Here is a 25,903-nt window from a genome sequence, read left to right on the forward strand (position 1 = left end):
TGGGAATTAACTGGAGGACTTTATTACCATCAAGAAAGGTCAGTGGTTTCCTACTGCATGTTACACCTTTAACTCTCGAAGATGAAAAATATCCCTTTTTCCTTCTGTGTCACCAGTTCAGACATAATCTGAAGTGATAATAACCGAACTGTTACCATCTGTACTGTACCAATTTCTGACTTGGAATCGGATCGTTGCTTTTAAGGGACATTAGTAAGGACTGCTGCTGAAAGAGAAGGTCCCAATCCCCGACCACAAATGTTCCCACCAGCTCCCTTCTGCTGGCACTAGAGCTCATGCAGCCACGTGGTGAGCTAGTTCAGGGAATTGATCCAACTGAAAACAGCAAAGAAAAATAAAACAATTAATTTTCAGCTGAATCTGTTTCCTGAGATAATCCTTGAACAGCTGCACATGCGCTAGTGCCAGGAGTGGCACATGAGAGACAACAGGAATGGACTGCCAAGACAGGGAGATGACTTACAGTGATTATCACACTGCAACCTTTGTCCACTGCCTAGACTAGACCATGAAATCAAACAGCAGTTCTTTTCACTAATTTTGTTTCAAAATGGATGAACCTTGGAGTAGAGGAAAATGAAGGGGGATCTCTAAAGCTGAAATTTCAAAGATAAATGTTGAAACCCCTTGGACAAAGCTATATGAATGAAGCTTGATGTTGAACTACAGTTGCCCACATTTTAGTCTTGAATACGGGCAGCTGAGCGTGGCCTCACAGTCACAGGCTCTGGTTGTTATGGGGGATTTTAACTTCCCTGATGTTGGCTGGAAGGACTACTCAGCCAGCCAGCCTCAGTCTAGGAGGTTCCTCCAGTGCATTGACGATAACTTTCTGATGCAAATGGTGGAGGAGCCGACTAGGAGAGGTGCGCTGCTGGATCTCGTCCTCGCTAACAAGGAGGGTCTGGTTGAAGCAGTAAAGGTGGGGGGCTGCCTTGGTTGCAGTGACTATGAGATGGTGGAGTTCAGAATCTCATGTGGTGGGAGCAGAATACCGAGCAGAATTGCAACCCTGGACTTCAGCAGGGCCAACTTTGGCTTTTTCAAACAATTGCTGGAGGAAATGCCGTGGGCAAGGCTGCTTGAAGGTAAAGGGCCCCAAGACAGTTGGTTAACATTCAGGGACTGCTTCTACCAAGCTCAAGATCAGAGCATCCTGACATGTAGGAAGTCAAGGAAGGGAGCCAGGAGACCTGCGTGGTTAAACAGGGAACTGCTGGGCAAACTCAAGTGGAAGAGGAGGGTTTACAAATCATGGAAGGAGGGGCTGGCCACTTGGGAAGAATATAAAGCTGTTGTCAGAGGATGTAGGGAGGCAACTAGGAAAGCTAAGGCCTCCTTAGAGTTAAACCTGGCGAGAGGGGTCAAGGACAACAGGAAGAGCTTCTTCAAATACATGGCAGATAAAACTAACACCAGAGGCAATGTAGGCCCACTGATGAATGAGGTGGGTGCCCTGGTGATAGAAGATACAGAGAAGGCAGAGTTACTGAATGCCTTCTTTGTCTCTGTCTACTCTGCCGGAGGCTGTCCTGAGGAGCCCCGTACCCCTGAGGCCCCAGAGGAAGGCAGGGCAATGGAGGAGTTTGCCTCAGTTGATGAGGACTGGGTTAGGGACCAGTTAAGCAATCTGGACATCCATAAATCCATGGGTCCAGATGGGATTCACCCGCGGGTGCTGGGGGAGCTGGCTGAAGTCATTGCTGGACCGCTCTCCATCATCTTTGCCAAGTGTTGGGAAACGGGAGAGGTGCCTGAGGACTGGAGGAAAGCAAATGTCACTCCAGTCTTCAAAAAGGGCAAGAAGGAGGACCCGGGCAACTATAGACAGGTCAGCCTCACCTCCACCCCTGGGAAAGTGATGAACACCTTATCCTTGGTGCCATCTCAAGACCTATCAAGGATAAAAGGGTCATCAGGGACAGTCAACATGGCTTCACCAATAGGGAAGTCGTGTTTGACCAACCTCATAGCCTTTTATGAAGATGTAACAAGGTGGATTGACGATGGCAGAGCAGTGGATGTGGTCTACCTTGACTTCAGCAAAGCATTTGACACCGTCTCCCACAGCATCCTCACAGCAAAACTGAGGAAGTGTGGTCTGGATGATCGGGTAGTGAGGTGGACTGCAAACTGGCTGAAGGAGAGAAGCCAGAGAGTCGCGGTCAATGGGGCGGAGTCTGGTTGGAGGCCTTTATCTAGTGGAGTGCCTCAAGGGTCAGTTCTGGGACCAATACTATTCAATATATTCATCAATGACTTGGATGAGGGAACTGAGTGCACTGTCAGCAAGTTTGCTGGTGACACCAAACTGGGAGGAGTGGCTGACACGCCAGAGGGCTGTGCTGCCATCCAGCAAGACCTGGGCAGGCTGGAGAGTTGGGCGGGGAAAAATTTAATGAAATATAACAAGGGAAAATGTAGAGTCTTACATCTGGGCAGGAACAACCCCAGGTTCCAGTATAGGTTGGGGAATGACCTATTAGAGAGCAGTGTAGGGGAAAGGGACCTGGGGGTCCTGGTGGACAGCAGGATGACCATGAGCCAGCACTGTGCCCTTGTGGCCAAGAAGACCAATGGCATCCTGGGGTGTATTAGAACGGGGGTGGTTAGTAGGTCCAGAGAGGTTCTCCTTCCCCTCTACTCTGCCCTAGTGAGACCTCATCTGGAATATTGTGTCCAGTTCTGGGCCCCTCAGTTCAAGAAGGACAGGGAACTGCTGGAGAGAGTCCAGTGCAGGGCCACAAAGATGATTAAGGGAGTGGAGCATCTCCCTTATGAGGAAAGGCTGAGGGAGCTGGGTCTCTTTAGCTTGGAGAAGAGGAGACTGAGGCGTGACCTCATCAATGTTTATAAATATATAAAGGGTGGGTGTCACGAGGATGGAGCCAGGCTCTTCTCGGTGACAGCCAACAGTAAGACAAGGGGTAATGGGTTCAAGCTGGAACACAAGAGGTTCCACTTAAATTTGAGAAGAAACTTCTTCTCAGTGAGGGTGACAGAACACTGGAACAGGCTGCCCAGGGAGGTTGTGGATTCTCCTTCTCTGGAGACATTCAAAACCTGCCTGGACGCCTTCCTGTGTAACCTCACCTAGGTGTTCCTGCCCTGGCAGGCGGATTGGACTAGATGATCTTTCGAGGTCCCTTCCAATCCCTAACATCCTGTGATTCTGTGATTCTGTGATATCTAATCACTCTGCCCTATATGGTATGTTTTATTGAAAAAAAAAAACAGTGAAAACTTTTTACACAGATTCATAAAAAGTTCTGCAGGGACAGATACGAAGAATTTAATGATTTAATGAATCTACACAATGCTGGCTAATGCTAAGGTTAAGATTATGTTCTCAAGATGATTCTAATGACTTAAATAATGAAGGAAATATAAAACATCAAACTTTTAAGTAGGTTATATTACAGCATAAGAAGAACCATGTCATCTCCCCCATGTGTTCAAGACATAGAAAAAGTGTATTGTTTGTTTTTATGAAAGTTAAACTACATTATATGTCTTGTAATTACATTTTTTATTTATTAAATGGAATTTCTCACACAGATATTCCACGGAATTTGCCAATAGCAAAACTGGAAATCATCGTCGAATTCGTACCAAATGTTGTCTTTTTCTATGGTGAACATCCTGTTACATAAATTTCCCTGCTTCTTTATATGCTACAGTTTTCATACTTAAGAACGCAGGATTTACGCACAGAGATGTGAGAAGACACTCTCACATTTTTTGTGATTGCAACAGTAAACAGCAATCCTGAGATGCTCTTCAAACAAATTTACTTCCGTCAATAGTTGAGACTATATTTTCCTTTTGACATCTGATGAGATAATTTTTTAGAGCAGTCTTAAAGTCTTTCTGAACAGCATGTTTCAATTAAATAACAAGCAATTGTAGTTCTCTATCATGGTAGTTAGTACTAATTTTTAACATTTTCTGTCAAGAATTTTAAAATACATTTGCCATTTACAGCATCTCTGTACTATGCAGTCACGTTACTATGGAATCAACCTGTGAAAGTGTTCTTCAATGTTTTTTATTGTACTGTCAGTGTGTGTATGAACCTTCAAATGCAATGAATGTGCAGTCTCTGAAAAAATGAGAGTAACACGGGATTTACTCTACCATGCTAACAAAGTCTTGGGGAGTTTTAAGCAAGGATTAGTGACACAACAGACTATAAAGAAAATACTGTGTCAGTGATCCCTCTGGGAGCTGTTAATTCTTGGATCACTGACATGACTGCCCATAGCTGGTCTAAAGAAGCATTCTTTTTCTGATGGTTCAGCATATACTTTATCCACAGATTTTTGACATCGACCATATCGGCACTGTAGAAACAGCTATAATTTGCTGTATTTAATGGATGGCTATTGAAGTGCCTTTAGCCACAAATTACTGACATGAGAGGTTGTTACTCTCCACAGTACCGATGCCCGTCTTGGGAGGTATACTCCATGGATTACTGACAAGGTGGCTTGTAAATGATTACTCTCTTCCAGTTAAATTTTTTCATGCTCTTAGACCATCATTCACAGATTACCAATCTGTTAACATTGACAGGAGGAAAATACAATGTCTTGAAACTGTTAAATTAGGAAAGACACCAGGCAACTGCAGATTCTTTTAATCCATACAAAATTAACATAGTGGATTAAAACTTCTTTGGAGCTTGTATTGTATGTGTCCTGTCAACATTACACATGAGATTTTAAAAATAATCTAAGGATATCTTAACTACAGAGTAGATGGATGTTTGCGTCTACTAAAAACAGTAAGTGCGGCATAATTTACACAGTACTTCAAGCATGTGCCCATGGATTCTGTCTGACACATGTCCTTATAAAAAGAGAACAGAATGTTACAAAGGAGCCACCTCACCAACATGGTCATTTTACACAGAGAACGTTTTTTATAGAGGTTTTAATATCATATAAAACTGGCACCATCAAGGTGGGTACATATGACATAAAAGTCTAAAAGAACAGAAAGCATGACATTTTAAACAATTTGGGTAACAGGAAAGTGGGGAAAATTACCTCATACTCCTGTGAGAACTTCAAATTGTCATTTGCTTTCAGTCTCTCAATGTGATCCGCAAGTTCCAAGATAGGTATTGGAGGATGACTGGCCATACCTGTTGAACAAGAAACAAGAACAGAATTTAAAGTAAACTACAGTGATGGCATTACACTAAAATTTAGAAGATGCAGTAGTTAGAATGGCTAGAAATGTGTAAGTAATAAAGATGTCATATGTGAGAGAAGCAGGCAAATAGTTTGGTTACTCAAAGCAGGACATGCTCTGGATAGATGAGCTCTGAAGCCAAATTAAAAGAAGTCACCAAGCATATTCCCAAAGCTAACATTCCTAGTGTAGAGGAAAGAATTACTGTGATGTGAGTCAATGAGGTTAGCTAGGCATGGAAAAATGAGACAGTTAGACCTGGTGTCGACCTCTGCTTTGAGTAATGACTCTTAATGTCATTTCAAACTCCTTCTCCTGCACTGCATGAAATGGAAACTCCATTGAATTAGATGAGGAAAGGTGAACTGAGAAAGAGACACAGAAAGAGCCCTAAAGGGGAAAGAATAGTGTTTTGACAGAAACCAAAGTGACTTATGCATAATCAAGAAAAACGAATTTGAAGAATGATGGTTACCGAGGTAACCGGAGACACCTGAACCTGCAAAGAAAATGGTAAAAAAACAAAGAAACCTCAAACCAACATAAAACTAAATTATAAAATAAACAATAAAAAATGAAATGGATAGTTTGAAGATTAATAATAATGCATCAAGGTCTAAAAGACTGATTACATATTCTGAATAAATTAGAAATACTTACATATTTTATGACATTTTGAGGTGATTGACATTCACATGCAACCATGAATGACTAGAACAACATGCACCATTGCTTTTAGACAACAGTCACTGAAGACAACATTGGACATCAGACAATTAGAACTTCAAAAATGTTTTCACTAGTAGCAGATTGTAGAGGCAGGGGTTGTACAGTTTGGCTGGACACATATACTGACTGCACTAGTACCTTAAAACACGCTTAATCTGAAACCCCATTTATCAAACCCCAAAAGTACCTACAATCTACTTCAGGTGTAAACATCTTTGTCCACTGATGAAGATACTGAGTGAAAAAGAAAAAGAAGAAGAGCTGGGAATCAGAGTTAGATATGGGTGTGGAAGGGAGTGTAGGGACAGCAAGGCAAAAGAAAGATAGAAAAGATGTGGGGTCAACTAGAACAATCTGCCAGCTGAAGATTTGCCAGGCAAAAATTTGTGAAGGTTTGTTTCATGCTATTAGTCTTCATGACCCTTGTCCAAAATGCTTACATTCTTCTCTTCATGCTTTATACTATCACACCTAAAATGAAAGTGAATTTTCAATTGCTTGTAGGAAGAAATCAGAGCTGGCTAGAAAAATTAAGCTAGTGAACCCCAAGATCTCTTGAAATTACAAAGGGAAAACAGTGATGACTCAAGGGGGCTCAAGCTGGAAGCCATGTTGCACAATGCAGTTTGCTTTGTCACCATGAATTTCAAGAGCATGCCTAAGACAGTTATCTTGCATTTCCTGTAAACGTAGCTGAAAATGACCATGTGGTTACAACACAGTCACACTACAGCATGTTTGTTTGTTTGTTTGTTTGTTTTAAATTCTTGTTTTCTTTTTGATTCTTTGACATTTCAGGCATCATACTAGAGTCCAAAATAATGTCCAGCAGCACTGGCCCCAGTTTTTCTGACCCTATACATGTGTATTTATATATTACCTTCATAGCACATCTGTGATGGTGATACACTATTTAAAGTAGGTATTAAAGCAAGCTGTCGGTCAAAAGCAAAACAAAATACAAAGATATAATGGGGAGATTTCTTACAAATTTCAATTAACAAATTAGTCCATCAGTACTAATTTATTCAAATGAGTTCTGGTTGTCTCCCATTTTCTCATAAATTTCACTGAATAGAACTTGGTTATTCTCAAAATGACTGTGGGTGACAGTCATCTAATAATTATACTGATTGATCCAGATCAAGCACCCCTATGGAAAATATATGAGTGAAAAGGCACAAGAGAACTCTAGATTGATCCAGAAATGGAGGTGGACTGATGTACATCTAAAACAGCGCTTGAACAGAGAAAATAATAGAGACAAAGATGTTTAGACCTTTTCGAGCGAATCGTGGGAGAGAGTTATTATCATATAAGGACTGAGTGGTAGTTTGGCTAGAGAGGGAGGACACAGAGCCAATCAGGGAGGCGTAGGGGACTGAATTACTGCTCAAAGCTGTAAAAAGTAAAAGCCAATTGGAAATGGGAAACAAATTAGTAACAGCAGTAGACCATCATAATCAATCAATCTCATACATACAGGCACTTCAGACATGCACAAAACAGCATCTGGAAACTCAACTAAGAAGATGTCTAAAGGTCCAGTTACCCTACTGTAAACATAAGGGACATAAAACCAAAGAGAATGAGACTTCCTCATCACTTGATGAACTTGACCAAGTCACCAGCATCATGACCAAAAAGCTCAATAATTAGCTTACTGTGAAGGATTGGGTTTTTTTGAACATGCTGAATATCCATTCTTTTTTTAAACAGTTTTTGTTTATATGCTCCTCTATATGCCAATGACATTCCTAAGGGGAGATTTTGTATTAAACACTTTGTGTAAATGAAACTTGACATAAAACTTTATTTTGTAAGAAAAAAAAAGGAACTACTTACAACTTCAGAAACTGGCATATTTTGACTGCATAAACCCCTTTCTCCACAAGTCATTTTAGCCACTTACACTTGAACATATTTTGTATATTTTCACCTTTTAAATATGTATGTTTTACTGAGATGATAAAAGTAGCTACTTTTTCAAAGAACTGCTGAAGGACTTTTTTTGTGATGTAATGAATCTATGAATCATACCAAGCATCATAACAGAATATGCTATGAATGAACATTTTAAGATCTCATTATGTCTTATGCAAAAGCATGAGGCTCCCACTGAGCTTAATGTGAGTTACATGTGAACAGCAGGTGTAGAACTTGACTTGAAAAGCTACCCAAAAGACAGCTAAACACACTTATTTTTGTGGCTGTGAATAAGAAAATACACTTATCGGCTGACACACCTCCATATCAACCATCATATGCTATGAAAATACAAGAAATTAAAGACAAAATACAGCTAAATTACAACCAATCCTGTGACATGCTAGAGAGCCAAAAGAAACACCATGATGAAAATAAGACAATAAAGAGCTAAAACCACTCAAAAACTCACACAGGAAAACAAACAAACAAAAACAACAAAAAAACCACCAATGAAATAAAAACAAACCAAAAAACCACCACATGCAAAACACAGCTTAAACTGTATCCATAAGAAGCTTTTATTTCCAGATTTGGTAGAAAACTGCCAAATATGATTGATCTTATGCAGCCTAATAGTAACCCCATCACATGAATCAAATGAGAATGTATGGTTTAATTACAGTGTAGAATTATTTTCTGGTTTATCTGTGGTAAACACACGACTAAGGAACATGGGATACCACATGTGCCACAATTTCAAAGAAAAACTGAGAGAGTAAGGTCAGAATTCATCTGCATAGTAACAGATATTAAACCTGTTAAGCATGCTCTTTTACTCCACTGAAATAAGTAGGTGTTTAGGCCTTGCCATTAATACATTAAATTAGGATTTTTTTTGTTGTCAGGGTTTAATAAGGGCTTTTAAAAACATTTAAGAAACACATATTTATTTACAAATTTGGACCTGTAAACTGATGTGCCCATAACAAACAACGAAGAAGTTAGAAATTAAACTAAGTAGATAGCTGCTAGCATACAGATCACAACCTAGATAAACTGAAAATGTGACACGTTATTTTCAGAGAAACTTGTTTATGAAATGAATTGTATTTCAGGTCCACATTGAGTTAATAATCTGTGATTTTAAAAACTGATTTATCCTCATTTTTGTTTAATAACACAGAATACCCTCCCACACATCAATCTATTTTGATTAAGATGTTGTCCCATTATAAAAAGAGGAAGGAATCAGTAACGGTGGTTACTGTTACTGATACTTACCTTTATCAAAAAGGTAGAAAGAAATACATATTTAAAATTCAGACATGGAAAATGGAAAAAAATGAAAGATGATCCTGATTCAGTAGGAATTCGGCATCCATGAAAATTTAGCAAAGATGCCTTTAGTATATTTGACCAAAAAAACGAAAATGAGAAAACAAACGACCTGTTACTTTAAAAGTTCTTTTTAGTTAGAGGTAAACCAGAGAGTGATCTTACATCCTGTGTACAAAGCTAAACTTAGAACGTTAGCTCTAGAGAAATATGTCATTCTGCAATAGCTATTCTAAATCAGTTACTAATGTGTATATAATATTGCAAAATGAAGTCACTTCTATTTCAGAAGAATTTGTGTTCTTCAAAACTAGATTAATTATTGTGGAATGAAAGCAGTTTTGTTCTGTATCAAAGACTTAGCTCTACCAACCAGCCTAAAGGGCTCTATAGTCTTATGGCAGAAGTCCTAGCTCTGAGTGAGGTGTAAAAGCTGTCTACACTAAGCAAAGGCGAGACCTAGTTTTCAGACCCTGATCTAAAATTGTTCAATACAATAACATGTTGCAAAACTATTGGCTAAAATCCAGAAAAAAAACCCAACCAACTAACCGAACAACAAAAAAACCCATCTTCTGAGGCATAGAACTTTCAACTGCATCTCCCAGCTAAGCAGATTTTTATTGCCTCTACGTTTGAAAGCAACCAAGTGGGATATCAGAGAAGTGCCATTTGCACTTTGAAGCCTATATGTCTTCCAGGTGCCTAAATCCCTTATGTCAGTCAACTTCACATGAAAAGCCGTATGTAGGATTGCTCACCGCGAGAAAGCTATTCCAGTCTGGTTTTGCCATGGAGACAAACCACAGTACTTCCTTCAGCATTGTCACCATTCTCATGAACAGTAATTGTGTGGAGAAACCAAGGGAAGAAATTTTCTGCTGTTTTATAAAGCAAGTAACTAAATCCAGACATCACTTTTTCCATTTTTGTTATTCGAAGCTTTTTTTCCTCTGGACCTCTTTTATCATTTTTTTCTGCCTTGTCTTGGAAATAAGTTAGTGGAACTTCCTTAGAAACTCAGGGAATAAGTGTTTTGTAAGCACTTATTTATCTAATAAAACAGCAGAGTCTTTAATTCAGAGCTGTAATAATTCTATTTATTTTTCCTGTATTTCAAAGCATCTTATTTAGTTTGTAAGAGATAATGAGATAATTGTTTAATTGGCATCCAATTACAGAAATTACTTGTAAGTGTGACACATTTTATACTTAAATGAGGAAAAAAACCAGACAGTTTTGAGGCATGACTCAATTTAGTTCTTTGGCTGACTGGCTGATTGAAGTCTTTGCCTGAGCCTTGGGTCTCTCATAACCCACTCAAACCACTTAACATCAGATATTTTCCTCTATGCAAAACTGGGCTTCCTCATCTGATGAAACCTTTTGTAAGGGCTTAATTACGCCTTCCTTACCTTTACTCTCCCATGTGACACAGAGACTTCTAAAATTTGCACACCAGGTTAATGATTTTAATCCTGTATTTCCTAGGAAACTTGTAGAATGGAAACAATGTGACTGACTTTTCCTCACCTACTCCAGCTCTTGAAGAACAAGAGACTTATAAACGAAATCCTGTATGCTAGTGAGAGATTTGGTATTTTCGTGTTTACTCAAAGAAAGCTTGGCACAGCTGTGACCTACTCAGTGGCATATGGGCTTATCTAACAAATATACATTTTTTGATAACACATATGGACATGGGATCATGTTCTCAGATGCAGAACTGTGGGCTATTCCAAATGTCATGATAAAATGTCAAATTTATCTATGGAGTTTCTCCATCCAGTGAGGAGCAAAGCCAGAAATGAATTTGATCCTTCATGGACAAGGTAAGATAGGAAACTCTTTGGGCAAGTACTAGATCAGTAAAAAATGAAGTTCCAATGTAATTTAAAATTTTCTTTTTCAACAATTCTTCACATTATGGATTCACTATAAACTTTTTTTTCCTCTCCTACTGGAAGCAAATGGTGTGCCTGGAAAGTTTCAAGAAAACCATGGATGCTTTCATAACCTAAATAAATAAATCATTATAATAACAATGATGTCAAATCAGCTATGCTGATGCAGTTGTACTGAATTGGCATACACTGATTATTAAAGTAGATTCACCACTCTGTAATTTATTTTATTTGTAGGCAATGTTCAGAAATGGTAATATCTTGCAGAGTAGACAGGGCCATTGAATGACAGTGGCTGCAGACGTGACAGTAAAAGAAACCCAACACATAACCACATCAGTCCCAATCCCTTCTCTAGCTGCCTGCTTCTGCTACCTGGTAGAAAATAAAAAACACACACCTGAGAGGGAAAGAACAACAACACAAAGAAAACTGGTATCCTGAATGCACAGCCTTTCTGTAGTTTCTCTACATTTGCCTTGAAAATATTTGTCTTGTGTGTTATTTAACACTGCATTACTGTGTGGAGTTGGATAAACATTCCAGCAGGACCTAAATATCTGAGTTAAATTCAGCCACATTTTAATGAAATTGTAGCCCTAACTGAAGTTAACTTGAGTTAAGTGAGGTTCTGCATTTACTGGCACAAGAACTGTACCTTGACTTCACTGGGGCTAAGATTACATATTAGAATGTGTTAATTGGCAAGTGTTACACAGCAAGACACTTCTCCGGGGGTAAGAATTTTCTCCTTGATATTCAGTTGCATGCTGACTAACATAATGGCCTGACCTATGCCTAGGGGGGTCTTAGGTGGTACAACGGTAAGAAAAAATATCATAATTTGGTTTCTGTACTATATTTTTAATAATAATTTTAATCCTTCGTTTTGTGAAGAGGTTTATAGCAAAGAAAAAGACCTCAAGTAGAAATGGGTTGCAGATGTTCTGCTCAATGAACTTCACAGAAAACTGTAAACTTCCCAGACAAATCACAGCACTGCAAGGAAAGGTACAGTTCCATTCCTCTCCAATTCTTTCTCAGTTCAATGAGGGGGAATTACGGTGTCTACAAGTGCCACAAATTCTGCCATTTGAATTTCGAATTAATTACAATAAATTAATTCTATACATAAAGTTGTTAAGACTTGGCAGCACTTTTTTCTACCCACATTTTAATTTAATTTAGGCATAAGCTAAACTCCAAGAACTGTAATTTTTCTGTTCATGTTTCAAAGACTTGTATATATACTTCTCTTTCTGTAACAACCTTTAAAACTCTGTAGGAAAGTGCTGGATAACATACAAAACCTTTGCTCAGTAAGGCTGAGTCTACATTAATACTTCAGTCGCAGAAGCACAATCGTGAATCAAAACTTCCAATCACTTCCATTTACTGCATTTAGGTTCAGCTTGTAGAGAGGACCCAAAGCACATCAACAAGATTTGCATATTCAGATGAAACTAAACTAGAAGTGCACTCCTGAAGCACACCTAATTTGTCCCAGCTGCTAAAGACCATGCAGCGTACTGGAACAGGCTGAAAAAGCAAGGCTGGGGGAAGACTCTTTCTACCTCTGTCATATGCATGCACTGTGGATGTTGGGTCTTCAACCCCACATTCATTGCTCTGCAAATCCACTCCTGTTGGGGCAACACTATCTTAATATAACCACTGTTTAGAAGATCAGAAATGAGATTCGCAAGCTCAGTTAAACCTTTTTGTAGTATTTGCAATGTGTGTCAGCTATTGCAGCTAATCTCTCAACATCTGAAGTACTTAATTTACTGCCTTCATGAGTTCGAATTAATTACTTTTTGTACTTAATACAATAAATTCGACAAATGCAAGGCTCACGAAGATTTGGTAAGTAGTTAGTATCATACCAGGACTGTGTGCAGTCATATTGTAACAGAAAACAAGTCTACTGTAAAAAAATCAATACTATGGTAAGTATCTCTCCTTGTGTCTCTTGACTATCCAATCAAACAGCTTTAAGACAAAAATGCTTAATAAATGAAAAAGTAAATAAAATATTTGGGAGTGTGTTGTTCCTGTCTTCAGAACTACTGACATGTTGCTATCCTCCTTGACCCTAACATACAGCTTGATTTTAAAAGACCAGACCATTTATTTATTTAGTATTTCTTTTCTGTACTGTACACTTGCAATACAGTGAAACTTCCAATGATGTTAACAGATTACCTGATAATGCAGTAGATAAGAGGGAAGCTTTTTTACAGAGAAGTAGCTGTAAGAATATTGTTAATAAATGAGGGACGAACATTTCCCAATAGTATTTTCTAGCGTTGTTAGGTTTAACTTGGAATTTTAGCACATAAAACACATCCATACAACATATGTGACTTGGGGGTCTTCTTCACACAAATTTTGTTTCATGCAGCATTTTTTAAAAATAAAGACCTTAGAGACTTACTTCCAAAACAAAGAAATACATTGTGCAAAAACTCATAAGCAATCACAATATATTTTCCTAAACAATCAACTCTTCTTTAACAGCACCACTGATCAGTTTATGATCATAGAGCTTTCAGTGAGGTACTATTGTCTCTTACCTGGAGTTTGAAAATTAAGGCGTCGCAGCTCCACTGGGTCTGTGGGATGGTGAGAGGGGACCTCCTTGCTGTTGGGTATGCTGCTCTTTCTAGAATCAGATTCAGCCCTCTTCCTGTGTGGAGAAGGTGAATACATATAAGATCAAGGTGTTAGCTTGACAAATAAAGGTGCCTGAGTGTTTAATCATTATACTCTATAGGTGAGATATTTATTTCTGCAAGAGTATTTGATCCAGTGCAAAGGTAAAATAATTATGCATGGTGGGTAGGGCAGCTACAATTTGCAGTAGCAAAATGATTGTAAATATAGTAATGTCAGAGCAAAAATAACTGCACTCTGCCCTAGCCTGACACTCTAGATCATAATTCTGGGCACCTAGTTAACTATTATAACATCACACTATGTCTATTTTAAAAGTTAGCTAGCTATGCTTTTATTAAAAAGTAACCAACTTTTGAGCATGTAATTAAAAACGAACACATAATTGAATACTTCATATTTTATATGCACAGCTCTGCATTGCTTATAATCTGCATTCTTTGGGTACTTTCAATATGACAGAGAACAGTACCTACTCCTTTCACTTTCTAGGTAATAAGGATCTGCTTTGTTGCCTCCCACTTTTCTAAGAGCTGCACTACACAGTCTTCATGCACCTGATCACACCTATGTATTAAAGGCTCAGATTCTATATGAATCTTTCTGATAAAATTAAGACTTTCACTGAAAATATAGTACTCGTGTCACTCTGTCCAAAACAAGCTGGGAAGGAGGGAAGGAAGAGAGGGAGGGAGGTAGAGAGGGAGGCAGGAAGGAAGGCAGGAAAGAAGGATATTGTGTATGCTCGTCTTTCTCCAGAAAGGAGATTCCATGTGTGTTCTGACTCTGATTGTTCTGGTAAAGTGGACTCTGACCATTTGAGAGTATCATTTTCTGATGGACATTCTATGTTACATACAGAATATCTACCACTCTGCATTTTCATTCATGAGTCTGGAATTTTACTACTTTAATTTGAAGCGGAAACCCTCTTCAGTAGTCCTCTGTGAGTTCCTGAATGAAAATGCAAACTGGTTGTTATCCTTCATGTAATATAAAATGAAGATGCAAACAGAGGCAAAGAGTTACTTTGCAAAAACAGAACTGAGATGATTTTAAGGTTTACGATAGCAAAATCTTTTCCAGGTGTGCAGTATTTGCTCTAACACATCACTATTGCTGCAGGGTTTTTTTCTTTCTTTTTATCTAACGGACTCACAATGTGACAATGCCAAATCTGTTATTAGTCTGCTGGGCTCCTCTCTTAAAAATGCTCCAATTGATTTCTTGCTGTTCTTCAAATGATGAACACCTGGTGGCAATTATGAAGGGTACATACAGCAAGATTTCAAAAACTATGCGCAAAAGACAAACAGCAACATTGTTCAAGAAATTATTTGAAAGTTACTAGTGTGATGATTTTATGAAAAAATAAGTGTTTTGCTGTAAAAACATTTCACCTGTCCTCTGGTAAATATATTAACACATATATTAATGTCTCATCAGTGAGGTAATGAAGATTTAAACCTGATTCTTCTGTTTTTACTCTTTTAAAAATAAATTATTATGGAGAAACTCAGTTGAAATTCCTTTTTTACTTTTCAATCTGACAATTTCAAACTCCTAACACAGTAGCATAATGCCTTAGTGTTCTTTCTTCTTAAGTACAGGTCTGTGATGCAGATTTCAAGAACTATTTTTATCTGTATTTCCTTCTCCTGAATCTAATCAGTGGAACTGTCCAGAGGCAACTTTCTTTTACATTTTTTCCACTTGCAAGTCAGTACTGGGCAGCACAAATTTATATTAATCGACTAAAAGCACTAAAATATCTTCTAATCATAAATCTGAATATTTTGAATACTGATAAGACAATTGAATGGTTTATTATATATTCATATTCTCAGAATCATCCCAGCTTTTTTGTATCTTTCCAGACTAATCAAGACACCACAGTTTTTTCAGATTATGCAATGGTTTTGAGACAGGTGGAAAAAAATCCAGAAAGGGCAAATGACATCACTGTATATTTTTCACTTGTAGAACTGCAAGTCAGCACTGAGGCTATGTGTATGGAGCATTATGAAGATTTAGAGCGGCTCATCCTTCAACCACAACCATGCATTCCTTCAAGCACTTTGGTTATAGCAAAGAACCACTGTTTTAACTTCATAAAAACACAGATAAAACCATATGTACATTGTATAGCTGTGCTGTTTCTTGAAAATGAATGTCATAGAGACACAGAAAAGCTATGAAATTTGGCTGCATATGTTACACTACTTTTCATTGTCGTAAACAACAACTCCTTCAGTTCCTTCATATCGACAGACTACTGTCTAGATTAACTTAGATTGACAGATGCTTTGTCTTAGATCATTATTACGATAACTTTTTTGTTTCTCTTTTTTTCTTCTTTTCTGGATTAAGCAAAGGGTGATTAATTTTCACTTCTCACCTGTCAGGTTTACTGCTCCATTTTAATGCAGCAAAGAGAGGAGAAAAGGTGACATGTTAGTTGACCAGCAGCAAACAGGATAAAGATCACAACAGGACATGTAAGAAACGTTGATTTACAGTAAAGATACATAACTAAGCCAAATTAAGAAATGACAGTTCATCAAAATATTTAATGCTTGGGAATAAGAATAAATTGAGGACACAAAGTTAGGTCCAAAGGCAATCTTCTTCTGCTGAAAAAAACCCAAGCCTTTTAGACAATATTTGCAAAATAGTGCCACCTCAAATTTTAGCCAGGGAGATAATGGAGAATGGGTGTTTAATTTGAGCTATCAAAGTAATGTTAATATTTCATTGACAAATGACACCTCACATTCTAGAGAGAAGAGAGATGAGGAGGAAGAAAAGATGAAAATGGAGTGCAGAGGAGAAAGAGAAGGAAAGGGAGAAGAAGAGGGAGAGAAAGGCAAGCAAAGTACAATGTCAATTACATGAGATACGTACGACTTGTACTAAATTAAAAAAAAAAAGAAGAAGAAAAAAAGAAAACTTTTAAAACTATTTTACAAAACCAAGTAATAAAATGGTCAGAAATTTTTAACAGTACCCTGTAAAGTAAGGGAAGCATAAATCTTTCTCCAACAGGGTATTACACACATTTATAGATTTAAAAGGAATGTCACACACTTGAGGTCTACAGTGATCTATTTAGATCTGTAGTGATCTATGATCTATAAAGACCAGCTAAACAGGGAAAATAATTTATTATCTCCCATCAACAGGTTCTACTATACACAAACTGAAAATACAGTGTTTGTCTATCTTTCTGTCTGTCTCTTGATCATAACAGGGGTTCTACAAACTTTGAATATCCTGGAGTCTGCAATGACTAGATTAGCGACTTGTTATGAAAAAGCCTTTATAGAACCCTTCATCATCACTTAAGATTTCCCCATTTTAATTTCCGTGCTTTTTTTAACATCTGGGTTTTTTTTTTCCCCTTAGAAGCATGTTTCTTCTTATAGCTCAAGATTCAGCAGGTGGCCAGCAGGTTGAGGTAAGTGATTCCACCCCTCTACTCTGCTCTGGTGAGACCCCACCTGGAGTCCTGCACCCAGCTCTGGAGCCCTCAGGACAGGAAAGACATGGACCTGTTGGAGAGGGTCCAGAGGAGGCCACAAAAATGGTCAGAGAGATGGAACACCTCTCCTGCGAGGACAGGCTGACAGAGTTGGGGTTGTTCAGCCCGGAGAAGAGAAGGCTCCAGGGTGACCTTCTTGAGGCCTTCCAATATTTAAAAGATGTCTGTAAGAAACATGGGGACAGACTTATTAGCAAGGCCTGTAGCAAGAGGACAAGAGGCAATGGTTTTAAACTAAAAGAGGAGAGATTCAGAATACATATAAGGAAGAAATTTTTTTACAGTGAGGGTGGTAAAATACTGGCACAGGTTGCCCAAAGAGGTGGTAGATGCCCCAACCCTGGAGACATTCAAGGCCAGGCTGGACGGGGCTCTGAGCAACCTGCTCTAGTTGAAGATGTCCCTGCTCATTGCAGGGGCATTGGACTAGATGACCTTTGAAGGTCCTTTCCAATCCAAACTGTTCTATTATTCTACAGTTCTATGATTCCATAATTCAGAGAGACAAAGTTTGCTATGTTCAAAAGATTCAAAATTAGGCTCCTGTATTATGAACCAAATAAAAACCCTGTACTTTATAAGAGCAAACAACACAGAGTCTGTCAGGATGGCTTTCACTTCTGATGACTACAAAAGTTACTCTTCAGTATTCTCCCCATCTATTACTGTTAAGTACTAAGCTGCAATGACCTTTTGGCCATATTATAAATCTTGCTATGCAGTATCTTTCAGATTTTGTTAAGAATAAATGCAGAGGCAACAACCTTTATACGAACTAACCAACAAATAATAAAGGGTTCAAACATCTACTCCTAGTCTTCAGGACAGTTAAATATGCTTCATACTGACTCATGCAATTTGTCCACAATATCTGTGATAGCATCTGTTGTAAAAAAGGCCAAGGCTTCTCGCCTTAAAATGATTCTTCAAGAAACTGCAGTCAACCTTTCTCTATGGCTGAAATTAAAATGCACAGAGTGTTTTAAGTCATGAGATTAGTGCTATAAGTATGTTTTTATAGGCTTCTATGGATAAAGGGAATTAAGCTTAGTTGACCATTATCTGAGTTACTACGCTTTGCACTTCAAAAAACATGGTCATTTCCCAGTCGTCTTCTTCCCACTGCACATCCTTCAACGTCATCTTCTCTTTTTTAATATTTTTTGCATGTGTTTTCATGTATTAGGCAGACATCCTCTGTCCTTTGTTTTCTTTTCTCCCTATCAAACCTGTTGCATTTATGCCCCAATACATTCTAGGAATATACTTTTAAAATTTATTGTTTTCCTACTTTTTATTGCATGATTTTACAATGCCCAACTCCTGTTAAATTTCACTATTTTCACAAGGCACTATGTTAAATATCGCTACTGTCTTGTCTAGTTGTTGCTGTTCTACAGACAGTAAAGCTATCAAACTCTAGCTGTTAGCTTACATGCAGGTTGCATAGTCTAGAAATTAAAAAAAATACACGTATCACATTTTTTTACAGAAATGAAAAGCTCACAGAGGACTTTAGACCAGTAAAACTGCAGTCAGTTTCTCTGAGGTGATTTGGCAAATCAGTGCCGTTTAACAATTTTCAGCTTATAGCTGAAAATAGAAAAACAAACAAATACACATGGATATTTGCCTGAACAGTTCTAGTATCAGTAGTAAATAACAGATGGAAAATGTGTCCCTCATTTTCATTGAATGACAATCTCTTCACACCATTGATGAGCAAATTTTACCTGCTCATTTGTTGAATATGCCTATAATTTTTTTTTTGTATTAGAATTGAAGATTGTTATTATGGTTCCATAAATGTAATCAATATTTCCAGAAGCATTTACACATCTGTTTCATGTGCCATTGTTTGGATTTGTTTTCTAGTATAGGAGAAGCTTTACTTTTCATACTCTAAAATAATCAGAAGGAAGGAGTATTTCAGTTTCAGCACATCTTTAATGACCAGTTTTTGAAGTGACAGACAGATACAAACAGAGGTTCACTGGTTGCTAATCAATTAGATTGGCTGAGACAGTAGGCACTAATAGAAACCTTCAGGAGACATAATATCTGTGAGCAACAGACCGTGTATTATGCTGCTGTATGATTACAGCCCTAAAGAACATTCTATAAATGTATATCTATTTGGAATCCAAAGCTAAGGTCAACACTGGACTGTTTTTTTTTATATGCTGAACAGAGAGAATTCTTTTTCCAAAACCTGAAGCCAGCTCTTTACAGGCAAATTCAGAGCTATTTGCCTGGAGACACTTAGGGTGGGAAGATCATACAGGATAGTAGAATTTAAATATTTATATGCAGGTAATAGCATCATAGCCATTACTTTTACAAGACATACTCCATTTAATGAAATTGTACCTAGTACACCTCCCTACCCATCCCCGGACAAGGTCACAGCATCTTTATGGTATTCCCCAAGTACACTTTATCAATATATTTCAAAAATGTATTAGAAAAAAAATCTAAACATTAAAAAAACCTTTGTGGTTTGATTCTTTGGTTTTGATTTAGCATCTTGACCCCTGTGAACTCATTTACACTGTAAAAGGCTGCTATGTATAAATTAAGGCATCATACACAGTTTTCATCTCGTATGTTGTAAGGCAGAGGAAAGTCCTTTGTGTAATAGCAAAGCTGCATCTGTGTCATAGATAGTGAAAGAAGAATAAGTGAAGTTTGATCTCATTGCAAGATTAGTAGAAAACAGCTACTGATGTTTCTTTAATCTCTCAGTTCAGAGCTTCAAATTCACATAGATACACTGCCAAATTGAGGCCAACTGTCAAAAGTAAAAACTCAAATTACTTGAGTGGAGATGAAAATCACATTAAACATCAAGCTGAATGTAACCTCTAATGTATTACTATTACACATCTAAAAATAAGTTTTAAAAGTCAAATGTGTGAATTCCATACATATTTATATGCAAGCACATATTTTCTTCACAAACGTATGCAAAGCAGAAAAACATTTAAATGCAGAAATGTTAATGGGTGTCATCAGCAGAAAAATGTACCCACGTACCCATAATTATTGGAAACTTTCAGTCAATCTGCTAAAATTTTGGCACTGTTATGGAAACCATTAATAAATATGGAAATATCCCAAAGAAATGACAGTTACTATTGTAGTACAAAAAAACATAGTGTGAAAATGGCCAATATACCCAAAAGTCACACACCTGGTAAGAAAGCTGAAACCTAAACTTACCTTTTATAAAGAAGGATAGCAATAACAATACAGATGATAAACACCACAGCAAGAACAGGTCCCACAACCCAAATCAAGCCTTCTTCCTCATCTGTAATTGGTTGAGGATCAAGATCCATTGACACAACAGGATCAGAATATGGGCTGGTGGCATACATGGTCTATATGAATAAAATAAATCTTAATGAAAAACGAGTGCATTAAAAATATTAACTATCACAGATCTAAACCAAATCTATACAAGCTAATGATGCAATGAACATAGCAATGTGAAAATGTTATTTGTCTTCAAGTCAGGCAATATATAAACTTGCAAACTGAATGGTGTGTTGTTCATACTATATTATGTGCTCCACATATTAGCAGTGATCTGCAGAAAAATGAGGTAACACAGTCTTTCACAGAACACTTTACAACCTAAGCAGAGAATGAGAAAATGAATTATTAGGAAACTGAGGAATATAACCCATCATTTCCTAAGTTTTGGTGGTTTTTTTTCTGTTTGCTTTTTGTGGGTTTTTTGGGGGTTTTTTTGTTTGTTTTGTTACTTTTTTTGCTTTGGTTTGGTTTTGTGTTTTTGTTTTTTGTTTTAGTTTCATATTGGCTTAACATTATTTCTTCCTGCAAGATATGAAAGGATACTTCTGAAAGAATGAGAGTACTATAGGTAAAAAATAAAGGAGAATGAATGTAGAAGGTTCCTAGAAAAGGGTCCTATGGCAAAAACTGTCTGACAAACAGAGTCTGATAAAGTGTCAGTCAAAAACTGTCTGATAAACAGAGTGTTCTTACAGAAGATGGAGACAACTTGAATTTAGGAGTGAAAAACACAGGGGAAGTCACTGTAGATTATAATGGGAAGCTAAATACTCAAAGTCCTACTTAGGGGTGGAACTAGAATTACAAACCAAAACAGACTGTTGAAAATCTTTGCCATACTGGATGGAGTAGAGCCAGCTGGCCTAGGATGAGACCTGTGATAAGAAAACAAACTTTTTTTTCATTCTGGTCTGACCTGAGATGTCTGATCTATGGCTGAGTGCGAAGTTAAATTACAGATAGAAGAGGTTGCGGAGCCAGCCTGCTAAAATTGGATCACGTGAAGAACTCTGAGATACAGTAAAGTTAGACTTGGAGAATGATTTGTATTTATTTCTTGTGTTTTTTGGAGTGTCTCCACCAGCACTATACTAGGGTTTGAACTACGGCTCTTGCAAAGGAGTGAAAAACTTGATTCAGCAGTAGATCAGGAATGCCAGCTAAGAGAGAGTATGATAACAAGGAGAAGAGATTAGTTTTCATTTACCATGTTTGCACTGTATTCTGAAAGATGCCCTAAGCCAGGACAAGTGTTACCAAAGGAGACATGTTTTTTTATACTTCATTTGACCTTGTTTTGGGCTCTGGGCTGCAACAGTGTCTGGGTTTAAGGTTAGACAGGATTAGGACTGGCAAAGCTGAGGCATTTACACTAGCTGGAACTGAGCTAGTACCCATGCCAATAATGTCCAGTTATGTTATGCTCTTTTGCTAAACCTAGCATCAGACATTTTAAAAGTCTGTGACTGCTGTTTGGAAATGGGGGAGTCTTTGTGTTCCACACCTGAGTTCCACAATCTGAGTCGACTGAAATTTTCTTCCCAGCTTTACTATTCTCATAAGACAGAAAAAAGACCATGGCTACAGTAAGAAAGTCCTTGCAATTAGCATCTTCCTTTGGAGCAGACAAAAAAAAAAAGCCTGGGAAAGGATATAGAGGGATACTGAGGGATAACAGTATGAGCACCTACCAGTTGCTTTTCAACAAATAGGATTTTGCTTTTAATTTTCAACCTACCTGTATTAATGACTAATTTAAACTAATGCATTATTTTGCCAAATGTATCTATTTTATCCTTCCTCTTGATAACGTTTAACATATTGATAGACCGTAATCATAAGCTCTCTGAGCTTCCATTTTACTCAATAAAACAAATTCTCCATGCCCTCTTGTAAAGCAAGTTCTCCATTCTTCCAACCAATAGAGAAATCTCCTGTTCTCTGAAGGAGAAATGTTATGTAAAAATTATTTTGAATATTGAGGAAAAACATCCCTCACAAGTTACAACTCGTACACCAGTAGGATCTACAGTCCTAGGAAAAAAAAATAGCTATACTGAGAGCTGATACACTGGAGCACTGGGAGCTGAAGCTCACTCAGTCTTGTAAACTCTTCACTCTCTGTGACCACTTTGTGCTACTTAATCACATGGAAGTTTTAGGTGGCATGCTAAACTAGATGTTGTCCATATTGTAAGTTTAGTAAGGCCTTTTGAAATCTTTACCAGTAGGCCCCCGGATATATTTTGCCATATGAGCCTTTTCAGCTGTAAATTTACAACCCTATTTATTCCTGCTTTTTCATACCAATTTCTCTCTAAAAAAGTAATAACATTAGGGATATATGACATGACCAATGCCTTAATTAATACAGGAAAATAAATAAGAAATGGTGCTTTGTATTGAAAAGATCAATTTTAATACAAGTAATTTCTGACACATTGATTTTGGCCATCTAACTTTATAGCCAAAAGCTATCCACTTTCTCCAATTTGAACCTTTCTGACAAAGTGCCTTCAGAATTCTTTGTCTTCGGAGCCACCATCAAAAACTGAAAGGCAAACTTTTATGTTAGAGCTTCCAGGAGGCAGTTACTTTATTTTCAAATGAAGCTATATATACAAAAGTATTCAAATTGAAACTAACTCATTGTGTTTAAGTAGGCAAATTCTGTTGACATCAAGAAAGCACTTGTAAGGTTACACACTGGAAGTGTTTGACTAGAATTCAGATTATTGGTGTAGTAGTTTCAAGTGGCTGAGTCAGTAAATGTATCTGTCGGGTTTAGGGTACCAATTAGGAAGATATCATATTACACATTGTATGTTAAAATGTGAATGTGTATTGCAACTTCTTTCAACAGTCCTATTTCTGTTTTTTGTGGTTGTGGGGTTTTTTTGTTTTTGTTTTTTTTTCTACATGCAGTAGATTAACTGAGGCATAAAGAGACATAACTACAAGATAAATTACATAAAGAGGAATGACAGCTTATTATTCAGCTGACCTCAGGATTTTCCTTATTATTGAAATATTTTCTAACTTTTAACAATTCACTGATAAAGTTGTTAGGGAATTACTGTAACTAAAAAGGCTATCTGTGCTTATCTCTGATTCAATGGTAGTATTAAGGCAAGAGAGAAACTCTTTTTAAAAATACATTGAGAAAGAAGATGATGTGAAGTTCACACCTCAGAACCTGTGTCAATGATCTCATATAGTAGAGCACGTAATTTGCAAAGGATCACAACACAGCTAATGAAAGGTGATCGTTAGGTTTCAGTTATACACAGAAGTAACATATAAAGATGCAAGCAAAACAGAAAAGTTCAAGGACTTAATTGGAACTAAGCAAGGAAACACTCTCTTTAGAGATGCTCTGACATACACTGTAAAACAATAGCTTTTGGAAAGTGGAAGAAACATTGAAAAAATGTTTTAATGACTGTGGAAAGGTAATTTTGGGATTGAAAACTATTAACTGACTTACAGATTCTGAGTGCTCCATTACAGCCAACACAAAGAAGACATATTCTTGACCACTCTGCAGTTGCTTATTCTCAAAGCCACCATAATGCTTCTTATCGCCCAACGTGAACTCCGTGGGAAGAACTTCAAAGTGAGCTGCAATATATGGCTTTAATTCGACTTCCCTTCCAAGACGAATGCTTCTGCGTTTCCTAGCTATCTCCTTAAGCAGCTTTAGGATGACAGGAGGGGCAAGAGAGAGAGACAGAGTGAGAGAGACAGAAAGCGAGAACAGAAAGATAACTGTAAACAATTTTAATGTAACTTATTCACAATGTAATGAGAAAATTTAATGCATGACCAGGAAGTACAAAAATACAATTTATCCACATTTCATGGGGCATATCAGTGTCAGTAAATCAGTTCTTGCAAAGTCTTCCAATTTATTGTCATTCTTGTTAAGATATGATACTAGGCAGCAATTGCACTGCCTGGACTACGAACATAAACCAATTAGATCAATTTTCAGTGTCTGATATTGTTGTCTTGGGGCGGGGGGTGAAGCTGATAATGCAATATTTCTTCTCTGAGGACATATATATACCTACATCATACTACACATCATATATATTTTTGTGTGTATATATATGAAGTCAGCCACAGAACAGTATAACAGAATCATTTCGCTTGGAAAAGACTTTTAAGATCACTGAGTCTAACTGTTAATATGTCAAGCCCACCACTAAACCATGTCTCTAAGCACCACATCTACACATCTATTAAACACCATCAGGGATGGTCACTTAACCAGCCTATTCCAGTGCTTGACAACCCTTTCCATGAAGAATTATTTCCTCATATCCAAACTAAATCTCCCCTGGCAAAACCTGATGCTTTTTCCTCTCATTCTATGATTTGTTTCTTGGAAGACAAGACCATCACCCTCCATGCTACAGCCTCCTTTCAGGTAGTTGTAGACAGCGATAAGGTCTCCTCTCAGTCTCCTTTTTACCAGGCTAAACAGCCCCAGTTCCCTTAGCCACTCCTCATAGGACTTGTGCTCCAGGCCCCTCACCAGCTTTGTTGCCCTTCTCTGGACTCTCTCTAGTACCTCAGTGTCTTTCTTGTACTGAGTGGCCCAAAACTGAACACAGTATTCAAGGTGTGGCCTCACCAGCGCGGAGTTCAAAAGGACAATAATTTCCCTAATGCATAATAATATTTTTTCCCTCCCTATGAATATGCAAAGTACTTTCTTACGTCCTGTTTGATACAACAAATCTTAGTAACTCATATGATTTAATTATGTAAAAACCAGGATCAAAAATACAAAACTGAAAAAAATCCAGGTTTTTGAAAATCAATTTATATTAAATATTTTTAACTTTTTTCTGGTAACTCCGAAATACAAACAACTCGATACAAAATAGGTATAAATAGCTATTTTTTTTCTCACTAACATGAGGACTACCAAGCACTCTGGTAATATTAAATTCCTGAACATCTCAGAGAAAAGAATGCTTTCCACAAACAGTAAAGGAAGCACAGAAGAGTTTATAGGAGCTATTTGTAAACATATCTTCCATCCCAAATCTGAAATTGGCTGCCAATTTATTTGTTCAAAAGTACCAAAAGTTGTGTTCTTCATGGTTTGCATAACACTACCCAATAGACTGGTGATAGGAATCAATAACAGGACATCTAAATTCTAAGACAACTTTTCAACTGCTAGACTACAAAATATTATCTGCCACCAAATCATACACAACCCACACTTTATATT

At 37.5% G+C, this 25,903-nt stretch overlaps 1 protein-coding gene across 2 annotated transcripts in view; it reads right to left on the reverse strand.

Moving 5' to 3' along the window:
* Nucleotides 1–25,903, reverse strand: part of PTPRD (protein tyrosine phosphatase receptor type D) — a 372,025-nt gene that overhangs the window by 78,864 nt on the left and 267,258 nt on the right. For both annotated transcript variants that reach the window (XM_065657714.1, XM_065657713.1), the window contains 4 exons: nt 24,143–24,352; nt 20,557–20,717; nt 13,694–13,806; nt 5,073–5,170 (listed from right to left, as the gene is read on the reverse strand). In XM_065657714.1, the coding sequence (XP_065513786.1) occupies nt 5,073–5,170; nt 13,694–13,806; nt 20,557–20,717; nt 24,143–24,352 (582 nt within the window). The remainder of the gene's footprint in view (nt 1–5,072; nt 5,171–13,693; nt 13,807–20,556; nt 20,718–24,142; nt 24,353–25,903) is intronic.

Source organism: Caloenas nicobarica, chromosome Z (genome assembly GCF_036013445.1).
Source record: "Caloenas nicobarica isolate bCalNic1 chromosome Z, bCalNic1.hap1, whole genome shotgun sequence".
Taxonomy (NCBI): domain Eukaryota; kingdom Metazoa; phylum Chordata; class Aves; order Columbiformes; family Columbidae; genus Caloenas; species Caloenas nicobarica.